Source organism: Gopherus flavomarginatus, chromosome 6 (assembly GCF_025201925.1).
Source record: "Gopherus flavomarginatus isolate rGopFla2 chromosome 6, rGopFla2.mat.asm, whole genome shotgun sequence".
Classification (NCBI taxonomy): Eukaryota; Metazoa; Chordata; order Testudines; family Testudinidae; genus Gopherus; species Gopherus flavomarginatus.
Window position 1 is genome coordinate 65524852 of NC_066622.1, and position 16050 is coordinate 65540901.

At 47.2% G+C, this 16050-nt stretch overlaps 1 protein-coding gene across 2 annotated transcripts; it reads left to right on the forward strand.

Annotated features, from left to right (window-relative positions):
• Positions 1–1287: 1287 nt before the first annotated feature.
• Positions 1288–15601, forward strand: FUT11 (fucosyltransferase 11). 2 transcript variants are annotated; one of them, XM_050960200.1, is made up of 4 exons: positions 1288–2060; positions 4323–4948; positions 8799–8833; positions 14340–14502. In XM_050960200.1, the coding sequence occupies exons 1-4, from the start codon at positions 1320–1322 to the stop codon at positions 14405–14407; spliced, it is 1470 nt and encodes a 489-aa protein (XP_050816157.1). In that variant the 5' UTR covers positions 1288–1319; the 3' UTR covers positions 14408–14502. The 2 variants fall into 2 exon arrangements, with proteins under 2 accessions (XP_050816157.1, XP_050816156.1); XM_050960199.1 differs by lacking the exon at positions 8799–8833 and having other exon boundaries at positions 14340–15601.
• The last annotated feature ends 449 nt before the right edge of the window (positions 15602–16050 follow it).

Consider the following 16050-nt stretch of genomic DNA (forward strand, 5'->3'; position numbering starts at 1 on the left):
TTGGTTTTGTCATGAACCACCTCAATTTCTGCTATACTCTTTTTCCAGATGGGGATGGATGTGAGTGATACAGGGACTACACTAGCCACACACTATGTGAACACTACAGTGCTGTGTGCCTGTAGGCTAGAGATCTTGACGATGGATGGCCTTGGCCAGACTACTGCTTTTTCCTTGCTGGCGTGAGCCCTGCTATCACTGCCTGGCATGAGATCCATTGAGCATGCAGGCTGGGTTGGGGCTAGCTGGCTTTCTAGTGTCATGGCACTGGCATGGGCAATTTGTCCCTGGCTGCTGAGTGAATGGCACCAGTATGTTGCCTGTGCTGGGCTATAGGGGGATCCCATCTCTCCTGCTGTATTTGGGGGGGAAGCCTACATCCAGCTTCTCATGGCCCAGCTGGGCTTATCCTGTGGGGGCTGTGTGGGGGCTAGGGACCATCCCTCAGCTCTGGTGTGCCAGGGCAGTGTGGGTGGCAGGCTGTTCAGGGAGCGATGGCTCAACTGACCTGCTGAATGCAGCACTGACAAGCTGTGCATGGATAGGAGGGAGGGAGGGATGGGCACCAAGGTGGGGCTGCCCCTAATGCCCAAGCAGGCACCATAGCTAAGGTTGCCAACCCTTCCAGTTTTGCTGAGAGTCTCCATCTCCCACAGGCTACAGAAGCCAAACTGGGAGGTTTTAGGCTGCTAAAAGTCCAGCGGGGCTAAGTAAGGCTCCCTGCCTACCCTGACCCCACAGTGCTCCTGGAAGCAGCCCACACATCCCTGGGGCAGGGGAGGCAGGGAGTCTCTGTGTACTGCCCCCACCTTGAGCCCCAGCTCCGCAGCTCCTCTTGGTCAGGAACTGTGGCCAATGGGAGCTGTGGGGGCGGTGCCTGTAGGTAGCAGTAGTGGACGGGGGCCCTCTGCTTTTGGGAGCGGTGTGGGGCCAGGGCAGGCACGGGAGCCTGCCTTTGCCCTGCTGCATCGCTGACCAGGAGCCACCCCAGGTGAGCGCCACCTGCCTGGAGCCGGCACCCCAACTCCTTGCCCGAGTCCTGAGCCCTCTCTTGGACTAGGACTCCAACCCCCTCCCTGAACTTGCACCCCCGCTTGTACCCCAACCACTTGTTCCAGCCTGGTGAAAATGAGAGAAGGTGCAGGAAGAGCTAGCGCTGAAAGGGGGGCGGGGCACTGGGGGGGCGGGGCAAGGGTGTTTGGGTGTGTGTGATTGGACAGTTGGCAACTCTTGCCACAGCACAGGGCGGGGCTGGAGCGGGAGGGACTTGCGGAGGGACCGGGACGGGGCTAGGCGGTGCCCGCGCGGAGCTGCCGGCAATGGGCGTTCCGGGCAGCGGGCAAGGCCGGGTGTCCCGGCCCCGCTGCCTTGCAGCGAGCTTGGCGCTGGCGGTGCTGGCCGCGGGGGCCGGGCCGCTCGCAGCTGGAGAGTGGGAGCCCGCGGAGGAGCCGCCCGAACCCCTCGGCCGCTCCCCTTTCCAGCCCAGCACGGGCCTGCCCCCGGTGGAGTTCGGGGCCGTGGTAGCGGCCTCGTACCGGGGCCCTGGGAACGGCGACACCCGCCGCAACCGGGAGCTGCCCATCCTGCTGTGGTGGAGCCCGGGCCTCTTCCCGCACTTACCGGGGGACACGGAGCGCATCGACTGCGCGCGCCACTCCTGCCTGGTGACCCGGCGCCGGCGCGTGGCGCGGCACCAGCGCACCAAGGCCCTTATCTTCTACGGGACCGACTTCCGGGCCTACGAGGCCCCGCTGCCGCGCCTGCCCCACCAGACCTGGGCGCTGTTCCACGAGGAGTCCCCCATGAACAACTACCTGCTCTCCCACCGGCCCGGCATCGGCCTCTTCAACTACACCGCCACCTTCCGGAGGGAGTCGGACTATCCGCTGACCCTGCAGTGGCTGCCCAGCCTGGCCTACCTGCGCCGGGCCGCCCTGCCGCTGGCGGAGAAGGAGCGGTGGCGAAAGCAGGGCTATGCCCCGGTGCTGTACATGCAGTCCCACTGCGATGTCCCCTCCGACAGGGACAGATACGTGCGGGAGCTCATGAAGCACATCCAGGTAACTGCTCGGGCTCCTGGGGGAAGGCAGGGAGAGCAGTGCGGCAGACACGCTATGCTTAATTTGAGCCCCGATATCTCTAGGCTTGGCCGTTCATAGCCCTGGCACCTCTGAGCTTGCTGCACAAGTTACGAATGTGTAAAAATTGCTTTAGCTCCAGCACCTCTTTCGTGACAGGTCAAGCACTGGAGACCCAAGAGGGGCTGATAACTATGGCTGTGGGGACTGAGTAAGGGTGAGTTAGTAACCTGGTTGACAAGAGGGGGATCAATCTAGACCATCAGGCTGATGAAAACGGGTCTAGCCTAGGGGGCTTTGAGCATCCCATATCTGGCCTCATCCTGATGAGGCAATTGGGTTGTAATGGGAAGGGAAGCACACTGAGGACTAGCCTGAGGGTATAACTATTTGTCTTATTGTCAAAATCAGGGCTGCCCTAGGAGATTAAATAATGTTTGAACCTCTTGCTAGCAATCATGTTAGTTGAATACAGTTTAGCTGTACTTGTAAACAAGGAGAAATAACGTTCAGCACTTGTTCAGTTATAGAATTACTAACAACTCTGTTGGGACAGGGTTACATCTTGTATCGTAGACCAAAGACCTGCTGTTAACTCAGTTTTTGAGGCTGTATGCAGTGTTGTAACTCTGCCAGTCACAGGAGATCAGAGACCAACTTTTGGACCAAGTTCTGTTGATGAGATAGACAACCTATCTGAGCTACACAGAGCTCTTCAAGTGTGGGAAAGGTATTAGTGTCACAGGCACAGCTAAATACAAGGTGGAACAGATGGTTTAGCATATGTAGTTTGCACATATTCTAAGGGATCTTAAAGGTGGAGTGCCTCATTAACACCCCTGCAGTCATAGGATAAAAAAGGGGGGTTAGTGGGTTACAGACTGATATGGATTAACTGATGTCTGTACAGTATTTGTGAAGTGCTGTGTCAGTATTATTTTAAGAAAAAATCACAGAAAAAATGAGCCTCACTCTCCCCCCCACTCCTGTTCTGCATTGCCCCACTACATAAACATAGTGACAGGTTTCGGAGGGGTAGCCATGTTAGTCTGTATCAGCAAAAACAAGTCCTTGTGGCACCTTAGAGACTAACACATTTACTTGGGCATAAGCTTTCGTGTGCTATAACCTACTTCATCAGATGCATGGAGTGGAAAATACAGTAGGCAGGTATAAATACGCAGCACATGAAAAGATGGCAGTTGCCTTACCAAGTGGGCGGTCAGTGCTAAGGAGGTCAATTCAATTAGGGTGCGTGTGGGCCATTTCCAACAGTTGACGAGAAGGGGTGAATATCAACAGAGGAAAATTTATTTTTTGTAGTGACCCAGCACATCTACCAATATGACCTCATGTGCCAGCAATACCCCTCTGCTATGTACATTGGACAAACCAGACAGTCTATATGCAAACAAATAAATGGACACAAATCAGACTTCAAGAACTGTGACATTCAAAAACCAGAAGGAGAGCACTTCAGTCTCCCTGGACACTCAATAACAGACTTAAAAGTGGCAATTCTTCAACAAAAAAACCTTCAAAAACAGACTTCAACAAGAAACTGCAGAACTGGAATTAATTTGCCAACTTGACACCATCAAATTAGGCCTGAATAAAGACTGAGAGTGACTGGTCACTACAAAAAATAATTTTCCCTCTAATGCTTTTCATGTGCTGTGTATTTATACCTGCCTACTGTATTTTCCTCTCCATGCGTCTGATGAAGTGGGTTATAGCCCATGAAAGCTTATGCCCAAATAAATTTGTTAGTCTCTAAGGTGCTACAAGGACTCCTCGTTGTTTTTGCTGATACAGATTAACGGCTACCCCTCTGAAACCTGTCAATGTGTTTATGTAGTGAGCAATGTAAAAGAGGAGTTGGTGAGGGAGGGATGTCTGTTAGCTATGATTAAACATCTAGAGCACAATTCTGCTGCTGGATACAAGGAGCTGCAATTGACTTGGGAAATTCCTCTTAACCTGTTGGGAAAGGAATTGAGTGCTTGGAAGAGGAAGGAGGTTTGAAATGTAAACATTCCCCAATGAATATTAGATGTGTTAGAATTTTTTGGCTGACTCCACTTGTTGAGAAGGAAGATGTTGGCGTGAGAGGCCAAGCTCGGATTCTTAGGAAATGGTCAGAAGGAATCTGTGCACTGAAAATAAGAGAGAAGGGAACTCTCCACTGAGAATAAGTTTAAAATAGAGAAATTTCTTTTGTAAAGATGATTATTACTATTTTAGGTAGACTCCTATGGTAAATGCCTGAATAACCGAGAGCTTCCCAGTGAGAGGCTGAGGGACACTTCTACAGCCACAACAGAGGATTCTGAATTCATGACCTTTATCTCCAGGTACAAGTTTCATCTTGCCATGGAGAATGCTATATGCAATGACTACATGACCGAGAAGCTGTGGCGTCCAATGCATTTGGGTGCCATCCCTGTATACCGAGGCTCCCCATCTGTGCGGGACTGGATGCCTGATGACCACTCCATCATCCTCGTGGATGATTTCCAAAGTCCCCAAGAGCTTGCACAGTTCCTTGACTTCCTGGACAGGAATGGAGAGGAGTATTTGAAATACCTAGAGTATAAGAAGCCAGGAGGCATTACAAACCAGTTTCTGCTGGAGAACATGGAGAGGCGTGAGTGGGGAGTGAATGACATGACTTTGCCCAATTACCTGAATGGCTTTGAGTGTTTCGTCTGTGACAGGGAGAACATCCGAGTCGCTAGTGAACGGGATCATAAGAAATCTCATGGGAAAGTGCCAGCTCCTGAACCCCACATAGCTCAGTTCACACACATGGGATGCCCTATGCCAGCCCCTGGCTTTGGAAACATTGAGGATCTCTTTGCAGGAGACAGGTATTGTATGAATGTTGTTTTTACAAAATCATTTTGCAAAAGCCCAGTTAATACAGGTTTGAATAATACTTTTCATCCTGAAGGATTCCAGAATGCTTCTGAAACTACATATGTAGAGCAGCGCTGAAATGTATGACAGCCCTTAAGTGAGAGCAGGAGTCATGTATGCTGTGTACAGCCATGTGGTTAAAAGGGGGTGGACGGAATTTGTAGAGAGCATTGGTTAGTGGTTAAAGCACGGGTGGGCAAACTATGGTCTGTGGGCCACATCAGGCCCGTGGGACTATCCTGCTTGGCCCCCGAGCTCCTGGCCCCGGAGGCTAGCCCCAGCTCCTCCCCTGCTGTCTGTCCTCCCCCGCAGCCTCAGCTCGCTGCGCCGCCAGTGCAGTGGACTGGGCAGTGGGGCTGTGAGCTCCTGGGGCAGTGCAGTTGCAGAGCCCGCCCTGACCCGGTGCTCTGAGCTGCGTGGTGGCGGTGGCGTGGCCTGTCTCCAGCCGGGCGGTGTGGCTGTAGCTCCGCCAGCCACCAGTACTCCAGGCAGTGCAGTAAGGAGGCGGGGGGTGGTGGGGTTGGATAGAGGGAAGGGGAGTTTGGGTGGTGGTCAGGAGCAGGGGTGTCAATAGGAATTGGGGGGGAAACAGGTTTGAATGGGGGCAGAGGTCCTGGGGGGGCAGTCAGGAAAGAGAGGGGGTTGGATGGGGCGGAAAGGGGCAGTCAGGGGACAGGAAGAAAGGGTGGTTGGATGGGGCAGGGGTCTCGGGGGGGGGGGGGGGGGTTGGATGGGACAGCGGTCCCGGGGGCAGATAGGAGATGAGGGCTGGGTCATGACCCCCTCCCCTAACCGGCCTTCCATACAATTTATGAAACCTGATGTGGCCCCCATGCCAAAAATTTTGCTCGCAAGAGATTGAGAGAGCTGGATTCTGTTCCTGACTCTGCCACTGAAAAGCGCTGTGACCTCAGTAAAGTCATTTAACCTTTCTGCACATCAAGCTATCTGTAAAATGACGATAACAGTACCTACCCACTTTTCCAAAGCACTTTGAGGTCCTTGGATGAAATATGTTATGTAACTTGGTACAAAAGATTATTATTGCATTAAGAGAGTGATTTCCAAATGTACTCTGTGTTGGCCTAACTCTGTTCCTATTGAAGACACTAATAAAATTCCCCCTTACTTCAGTTGGAGCAGTTATGCCAACTCTGAGCACTTTGGAAAAAATCCCATCCTAAATTGTGTTTGACATTGGGACAAATTCCTGCTCTTACATAAAGTACAATAAGATCTTTAATATCTATTTAGAACCTCAGTTCTTAGTCTCAATTGTTCAGAAGGGATTGACTCTCAGAATAGGATGAGTGGGCTCTGTCCCTGCTTTTGCACAATGCTGATGAAAGATACTGGACTGACAGTTCTAACGGCTGGAGTCTTCTGTCCACAGGCCAGATTCAGGATGGGCAGAGGCAGTGTAAGCTTCTCTCCACTTTACCAGCGATGTACCTCAGTTCTGTTCTGAAGCAACCACTTCTAGTCTTGAGAAACATTTAAATTTTCACAGTCCATTTAGTCCTTTGTATCTCTGCTAAGATGGCTAATAGAGGTCAGATAGGCATTTGTCATGATGATATTTGTGTTGTAGACACCTGCCCCTTAGGAAATGGTCTGAGTCTACCCAATCCATTTGATGTGAACTATCAGCCATCATATAGTAAAACCTTTCAGCCACTGCAGACATTGGTTGTACTTGAACCATGACCTGCTGCTGAAAATTTCCATGTGCTGTTGCCAGTTCCACTGTATAAACTGTTAATGTAACAAAACAGAATGATTGATTCACATATCAGACTCCTCACTCCCTAGGAAGAACTCTATAATCTTGTTTATAAAATAGTTTCTTAACATGTCAGAGGTATTTGTTGTCTTAGGCAAGTCTGACATTTTAAAAAGAAGCATTTAAATTATCCAAGTGTCAAAGAAGTGTTTAAGCAGCAAAGAATCCTGTGGCACCTTATAGACTAACAGACGTGTTTGAAAAGAAGTGTTTGAAATTTCTTAACTGTTCAAAAGAACCTGTTTGTCTACATTTGAATACTACTAAAAGTGGCCAAATTAAATGTTAACAACTGTCTTTCTCCCTGTCCTGTCTCCCCTCCCCCAAAATTTCACCTTGAGGTCATAATAATTCCTTATGAAGGTTATTGCACACAAAAAAAATCTCATTTTAAATTTAATATCCTTTTCATTATTGTTTTCAGAATACCACAAGTGATCCATGTATGGACCAATTGCAAAAGCAAACTCCTGAGTAAAGGAGCCCCCAAAAGCTTTAAAACAATTTTATCTTCTGTTGGTTGTTTTGAGGGGCTTTTGGAATGCTTTTTATTAGTAGAAAGATTCACTCCCCCATTATAAACAGCTGCCAAGAGAAGCTGTGGAAGATAGAATGAGTACTCACTACTTTCCTTGGTGGTGGTCTTTTTTTCTTGTTTGTTAGGGTGACATCTTGAGCAGCAGGTGGCAGAAGAGATTTAATTTAGGCAAGTAACAGTTGCTACTGAATAGGCATGGTGAGAGTGCCAGATTTTCTGGATGCAAGTTAGGGTAATGTATGGTTCTGTTGGGGGATCATAAGTGTGAGTGGGTGTGTATACTGTAGCCCCATATTCCAAGTTGTAGGTCTCTTACACACAGGTCTCGTAGTGCGGACCAGGGCTAAGAGTTTAGGTCGAATTTAGCAGCGTTAGATCAATTTAACCCTGCACCCATCCACACGACAAAGCCATTTTTATTGACTTAAAGGGTTCTTAAAATCGATTTCTGTACTCCTCCCCGACGAGGGGATTAGCGCTGAAATGGACATTGCTGGGTCGAATTTGGGGTAGTGTGGCCGCAATTCGACGGTATTGGCTTCCACGAGCTATCCCAGAGTGCTCCATTGTGACCGCTTGGGACAGCACTTTAAACTCAGATGCACTAGCCAGGTACACAGGAAAAGCCCCAGGAACTTTTGAATTTCATTTCCTGTTTGGCCAGCATGGCAAACTCAGCAGCACAGGTGACCATGCAGTCCCCTCAGATTGTTTCTACACTTCCCCTATCATCTCCATCCCTGAGGTTATTGAAGATTAGAAGGCAAAAAAACCCGCACTCACAATGACATGTTTTCCAAGCTCATGCACTCCTCCCGCACTGATAGGGCACAGCATAATGCATTAAGGCATTCAGTGGTAAAGGCCAGGAAAGAATTGCTGTGTTTGCTTAACGGCAAAAGTATCATGCCTCACTAGCAATCCTGCCCAAGCCAGGTTGCTGTGTCACATGCACCCTGCATTGTGTCAGACTTGGGCGGGGTATGTGGTTGTGAGCAGGAAGGCCATAGATATAGACATTGCATTAGGTAGCTTCTGTAGCTAGAGAAAACATTCCTGTGCATTCAGCAAAGTCTGTGGCAAAAAAAAAGCCCCGTAGTGTAGTGGTGATCATGTTCACCTCACACGTGAAATGTCCCTGGTTTGAAACCGGGCAGCAACAGGTCACTGTTCCTTTTTCTGACTCCTCTCCTGTATTTTTAGTCTTAGAACAGACCGTGCTGTGAAATTTTACTTTGAATTATATCAATTATGAGTTAAATAATATGGAAGCTCTCTCCAAGTTATAGTCCCAGGTTCCTTGCCCTTTCAGCTGCTCTGATAAATTAACATTTTTGTTAGGGGTGGGGGAAAATTTTCATGAAGCCTTTTATAGGGACTAAATGCTATCTAGAAATAATCTTAACATGGCCCATAGAGTGCAATCCTTTGTTCTGGATTTGACATTCCACAAGCTGAACTGCTCCTTACTGTTGTCTAGGGTTCATGAGCCATGGGAGCAAGGGGCAAGCTGGGGTAAGTGTGACCGCACGGTGATGCCGGCTGGGAGAGCAGCCTGAGTCAGAAGCCTCCAGCTCTCATGATATTCCAGGCAGGACTGAATCTCCATGAGACGAAACTTAAAGAAGAGAATGACCTGGAGTCACTCCCATTCGGCGCACTAAGAGGAGGATAGCTGTGTCTGTCCAGGCACCCCTAATCAACCTCACCGAGGTCTGCCGGCTGAGCAGGACTCTGGCTGGCAGGAGCCAACGGACAGAGCCCCAGACCGGCAGCAGACAGAGCCCCAGACCGGCAGCGGGCTGAGCGGCTCAGCCTGCTGCCGATCTGGGGCTTTGTCTGTCAGCCTGCTGCCTGCCTGGGGTTCTGATCATCCAGGCAGGCAGCGGACTGAGCGGGTCCGGAAGACGGTACTCCGGGAAAAAAGGCATGAAATGATTGTCGGCCGTTGCTTTCACGGGGGGGAGAGATGACGTGTACCCAAAACCACCCGCAACAAAGTTTTTGCCCCATCAGGCATTAGGAGCTTAACCCAGTATTCCGATGGGCAGCAGAGACTGCGGGAACTTTGGGATAGCTACCCACAGTGCACTGCTCTGTAAGTCGATGCTAGCCACGGTAGTGAGGATGCACTCCGCCAACTTAATGCGCTTAGTGTGGACATACGCAATAGACTGTATAAAATCAACTTCTATAAAATCAACCTAATTTCGTAGTGTAGACATACCCTTAGTGTCTCACTGACCAACAATAGACCCCTCACCCATTATTTACAGATAACTTCTATCTAGGCCATCAGACAAGAGGAAAATGGTAAGATCACACAACACAATACTTCTATGCTTCCTGGTCATCTGGCTGTAGAAAGATATCTGTATGCTATACAGTCCAGCTTCCATGAGGTGACAGCAGGATTACAGATGAGAATTTGGGCTTTAACCATCTCTGCCACCAAAATAGAGAAGAATGGTAAAGAGCTATCAATGGAGTGACAGAAACTCAGAATTGCCACTGTCTTGTGCCAAACTTCAGTTTAGTTCCATGGTTGTGTAATTTAATAATTACAGTCTTAGGAGGCTTCGTAATCTGACTACAGTGTCACAAGCCAGCAAAATCATTTTGGCTGATACACATACTGACAGGCACAAAATAGGGTATGTTGTCTTTTGCTTATTACATATGTAATAAGTAGGAACCACAAAAGCACAGTTGGGTCCACATAGCTGTTTACTAACTATATATACAGCATTCAAAGCCTGCCAGTGTCGAATAGAGGGGAATGATCACGTTCCTCGATCTGCTGGCAATGCTCCTACTCATACTGCCCAAAATGTTGTTGGCCTTCTTGGAAACAAGGGCACACTGCAGACTCATATCCAGCTTCTCGTCCACTCTAATCCCTAGGTCCTTTTCTGCAGAATTGCTGCCTAGCCATTCGGTCCCTAATCTGTAACAGTGAATGGGATTCTTCTGTCTTAAGTGCAGAACTCTGCGCTTACCATTGTTGAACCTCATCAGATTTCTTTTGGCCCGATCCTCTTAATTTGTCTAGGTCCCTCTGTATCCTATCCCTACCCTCCAACGTGTCTACCACTCCTCCCAGTTTAGTGTCATCTGCAAACTTGCTGAGAGTGCAGTCCATGCCATCCTCCAGATCGTATATGTGTACAGTTCAGTGCTAGTTCCTTCATGCTGGGGCACAAACTTTTTAGTTGAAGGTCAGAGTGAAATTTATTATGTTCCCCACTCAAAAACTGTTAATGGTGATGTAAAAAGAAAAATGCCAGATTGTCCTTATCAAGGCTGTAATTCCTGTAGGAAGCCCATGAGATATTCATTGAGTCTCAGCTTCAGTTTGGACCTTGAAGAACTGTTACTAGCACTGTTTGGTGATAAAATGATGTTACCCATGAAAAGTATATAAATTATATACTTTAATCCTAATCATAAACCAAAATGATCCATGGATCATTTTTGAAAGAGGATGAAACATTAACTCTGATACCTGATTAACTTCCAACCTCATTTCCCCAAAATTCCGGCCCAGAACGCTTCCTTTTCCATTATCCCTCCACCACTTCTCAGGGGTTGGAGGAAATATTTCAAATTATTGTTCTCTATTTCACACACACATTCAGTTCCACAAAAGACATCTAACCTGGACTGATTGAAGAGGGCTCACAGCACATCTGAATGCTGCTTTCTCCTAATGAGATTTGAGGCAGTTTAACTGCAAGAGCAAGCTTCTCTGTCCCCAATCCTGTGCTTATAGATCAGTTCTGAAAGGTAAGATCTGTAGGGATCCCAGAAATACTCTGAAGAAACTGTTGTCGGATGCTACCGGTATGGTGCTCTGCTCTCTCCTTGGTGATATCACTCGGCTGCGTGCGTGTGTTCCCTCTGTGTGCTGCCCCAGCTCTGCGCAGATAGCTGACGCAGCAGACCGTGAGAGAACCCCCAGTGACCACAGAGTCTAGTAAGGTACGAAGGCACGTCGGCCAGGTTTATTGCCGTATTGGACACAATGATAGTTCCCCTAGATTGGTACTCTAGTAAAAGGCATACTACTAATATGTGCCCACGGTCAATGGACTCGGCTCAGTTAGTGGTGGGACTTTCCACTGCCCCCTCGGCCGGACAAAGACATCGCCCCAGGGATGCATTCTTATACACAGGTACAAACAAATTACACATCACTCCTGACGTATTGAGGTGCAACCCCTTTACGCAGTAAGGTACAACCCCTCTACGTAGTAAGGTGCCGCCTCTCACCTTGTACAGATTGGTTCGATCAAAACAACTCTATCCATCATATTACCCTTTTGCCCCTGTCATTGGGATGGGTCGGCCTGTTCCTTGTTATCTGTGTGGAATGTGCAAGTATGTGAATGTTCTGATCTCTAGTGTTCAGTACCTTTTAGGTACGTATCTTCTTGTAGCATCAGCCCTTTCCTTGCCAGCTTCTGTGAGCAGGGCCTGCCTCTGGCTCACAGGTTCACTTTGCTTTATGTTAGCAAAGTCTTGACCATTACTTTAGTTCAGCCCTTAGGCCTCATACCAGGCCTCTGATACCAAGGTTTACATCTTAGGGCCTCCTCTTACTACAGAAACCTTCCGCTTCAAGTGGCATTACTGATAATGGGAAAACTAATTGTATTGGTCTAGAATATACATACACATTTCAGTGCTCACAAAGAACATTTCTCTGACCACACTGTACACTTCCTTTGGGACTCTTATACTATATATATGAGAATTGCTTCTGGGCAACACAGGCTTGAAGGTTTATTCATCCTGTGATTAGTAGAATTGGTGCCAGAAGTGCTGTACTCATCATCGGGGGGGGGGGTACAAATGAGCTTGGCACCATGGATGAGCAATAAGTACTGTGTGGCTGATATGGACAGGTTTGAAATGGCATCCCACTCAGTTTTTGTGGCCAGAATCTGTGATAGTCTTGCTTGGCTGAGGAGGGAACATATTCCATGAGAGACTGAATGTTAGGGATCATCACGAGCCTGCCAGGTTTAGCTAGTCGTGGAATGACCTCAGTGACTACTTACATGAAGCTTTGGCGTACTCTCACAATATGAATGGGAGAGGAGGTGCTCCACATTACTGTGAATGGGAAGGGAGCTGCCATACGCACACTTTCTGTTAAGATGTAGAGCATGCTATGACAAAGCCCACGTCCAGACTAACCCGCGGCATCGGCGGGTTAAAATCGATTGCTCGGGGATCGATATATCACGTCTAGTCTGGACGTGATGTATCAATCCCCGAGCGCACTTACATCGATTCCGGAACTCCATCAACCCGAACGGAGTTCCGGAATCGACACGGAGAGCTGCGGACATCGATGCCGCGCCGTCTGGACGGGTGAGTACCTCCATTTTAGAAATTTGACTTCAGCTACGTTATTCACGTAGCTGAAGTTGCGTATCTAAAATCGATTTTAATACCCTAGTCTGGACGTGGCCAAAGTTTGAGAAGCTTAGTATATCCTTCCTCTGCCCTCCCCCCCGCCCCCCCCCCCCCAAAAAAAAGCTGAGTAACTGGAAGGCTCGAGGGATTGATGGGATTCAAAGCCTTTCCTCTCTTGATTACTGATTCAAATACAGCCTAGGCTTCTTATGACCAAAAGCTGTTTAGTGTTTACTATGATAAGAGTTGTGGTCTCACTCCATCTCCAGTTATCGCTATATGGGCCATGGAGAGCTACTTTGACACTCCTAGATGTGGTCGTTCCAGGTTAGGATTCTTTGAAAGGGTTTATTTTATTAGAGGACTTCATTCTTCAAAGCTGTTGATGTTCTATCTTACCCTAGCACTAAATTCACAAACACAAAATCTAAGCAAGTTCCAAAGCCAGTGCTAAGGTGTCGTAGTTTCTGCTACGTAAATTTCCATCAGGTTTCTTTGAATACATTTAGAGCTGGGGTTCTCAAACGGGGTCATGTGGTTATTACATGGGGTTCTCAAAGACCTGCATGAAACAGAACAATTGCTATACAATATATAATTTAAAGCTAGCATTTTAGAAAATTACACACTTTTCTGTTACAGTGTACTGTATTTACTTCAGAAGTATTATAAACGTATAATGTAGTGATTGTTTTTCCTAAACAAAGTATATATATTTTTTTATCACCAACACTTTAAGGAATTGGGATTCTTGGGGATTGTAGTATCATGTGCACAGATTTGTTGTCTTGAGACATTAGAGGGCTTGATTGTTCAGCAGCTGAAGAGCTGCATTAAACCACAGACCAATCAGAACACTGAGTTGGAGGGGGAAAAAAAAGGAATTTATAATTGAACAGACACACACACAGGCATGGCGGTTCTAAGAGGGGTGGCTTGCAGGAGCTATAGCCACCCCGAAATTTGCTTTAGTCCCTGCCCCCCATAACCATGTCTCCAAGTGCAAAGATCAAATGTGACGCAGAAGTAAGGGTGGCATAGTGTAGCATTGCCACCCTTACTTCTGCAGTTCTGCACTGCTGCTGGTGGCTATGCTGCCTTCAGAGCTGGGTGCCCAGCCAGCAGCTGCCATTCTCCAGCCACTGAGCTCTGAAGGCAGCGCCTGCTGCCAGCAGCAGCACAGAAGTAAGGGTGGCAATGGGGCACTGAGTCTGCTTTGACAACGTTTCTTCATTCCCTCACCCCAGTATTAAACAGTAACTAGTTTTAAAAAAAAAACTTTTCTGCTTATAACAATTTAAATAAAAATGTGTGGCACATTTAGCACTTAAAATAGTTTGTGTTTTTAATTTATAAGGTGGCATTGCACTCAGAGGCTTGCTGTGTGAAAGGGGTCACCAACAGAAAGTTTGAGAATCCCTGATTGAGGGAGAGCACAGTGACTCAATAATTGCAATATTTAATAATGAGCTTCCCCATGCTCTGTCCTTCATAGTCCCCTCTTAGGTGAGAGAGGAATTCAGTCTTAATGTTGGTTCCGCTTCAGATTCCCTCACTTTCTAATGGCTTCTTGTGTTTTCCCTCTTCTATGTTTCAGCTGGAAGGAGATGTGGCTACAGGATTATTGGCAGAGTCTTGATCAGGGTGAGGCCCTCACCACCATGATTCACCATAATGAGTCTCATCAGGGAAGATTTTGGGATTATATGCATGAAATCTTCCTGAAAAGGACCAGACAGCAATGACCATCGTCATGAGCACCTAGTTCACTGTTACACAGGAGGCTGGGAGGGTAGGGACTTTTACCTGTCTCCGAAGACTCTGTCTTGGAATGCAAGAGGAATTGCTCATCTTGTATCTCATTCTGACTTTGGAGACCTTAACTTTCATGGGGTCTGAGGACAGTCAGTCTCTGATCAGGCTTGAGTTCACCCCACACAACACACTCCACTTCAGCAGTGGGTTCCCATCCCTGTTCTGGAGACACCATCCTCTGGGTCAGAGAAGAATTCAGTCTCTTTGTGCTTTCAGTGTAATTTCCTGAGCAAAAAAGTATTACACTTTGTGCCAAATGACTTGGAACATAGGCCTGTTGAGGCTGAACTGAGGTGTCCTAAGCTTGTTTCATTTCAGGAATTTAATTCCACATATTCAGTGTTATTTTTGTAAAGGCTTTTTATTTTGCTAGGCACTTATCCCTCCCATTAAGATGGGTTTTTTTTTTAAATCAGGGATACTGGTAAATGACCAGCTTTTATGAACAGTTAATTTTTCCAGTGAGGCAATTATGATAGATTAATATCTGGGAAGAGGGTTATGCCTTATGAAACTTCAGTGATAAAGCATTCCCTCTTCAAGTGAATATGCCTCAAACATAGTAAATTTCAGGAAGCTTTTTTCCTTTCCCTGCCCTCCCCTCCATCAAATAGAGTTCACTTCTGTTGAATGATGACAATCTTAGTGGTCTTGGCAAAAACATAATTTCAGATGTGGTATTTCTTGCTCCTGTAAATCTCATAATGATCAGGATATGGAAAGAACTGTGCAATTTATACCCCCACACTGTGTGGGCATGAGCACGTGTGATTTACATGCTGTGTGAGTCCAATTCACTACTTATCCTGTGTTCCATGAACTAATGACAACTGATCTTACACCATCCTTCTAACCCTGTGGTTCTCAAACTTTTTTTTTCCACGGATCACTTGAAAATTGCTGAGGGTCTTGGTGGACCACTTAATGATCTTTTCAAATATTGTTTGTGCCAATTAGCTAACTATTGTAAAGCGCTTTGGATAAAAGTGCTATATAAAAACATTTTTTTATTCTACAAATAAAAACACACAACTCATATTTTAATATCAGTAGTCTTACCTTTCTAATGTGATGGATATGTCCTCTCTCTCCAGCCACAGCAGCTACAGAGCTGAGGCTGGGAAGGAGAGCTCTCTCTCCTGGCAGCCACAGCCCTGCTGCTGGGGAAAGTTGCCTCTTTCTCTGGCTGCCGCAGCCCTGCACATCCCAAATTCCTCCCACCCCCTCTTCTCACCCCACTGCCCTCTCCCACGCCTGCACAACTCCACTAATTAGGTGAGTGGCCTCTCAAAGGTCCCGTTTTCAAAATCATTTAGTCTTCATGTCACTTTCTTCTGAACACTCTTGTTTGTCTTTTTTAAAAAGTATTTAGAATTGAACCACAGCCATAATCAGCGCGCATGAAAGTGGAATAATGTTTTACATTTATTACTGCTATTAATACAACCTCTTTTATAACAGCATTGTATTGTTGACTTGTTTAGTTTAGTTTA

Coding starts and splice junctions, on each gene's coding strand:
- FUT11 (XM_050960199.1), top strand. CDS start 1,320: ATGGGCGTTCCGGGCAGCGGGCAAGGCCGGGTGTCCCGGCCCCGCTGC. Junction 2,061..4,322: donor AGCTCATGAAGCACATCCAG/GTAACTGCTCGG, acceptor TTACTATTTTAG/GTAGACTCCTATGGTAAATG. Junction 4,949..14,339: donor GATCTCTTTGCAGGAGACAG/GTATTGTATGAA, acceptor TCTATGTTTCAG/CTGGAAGGAGATGTGGCTAC.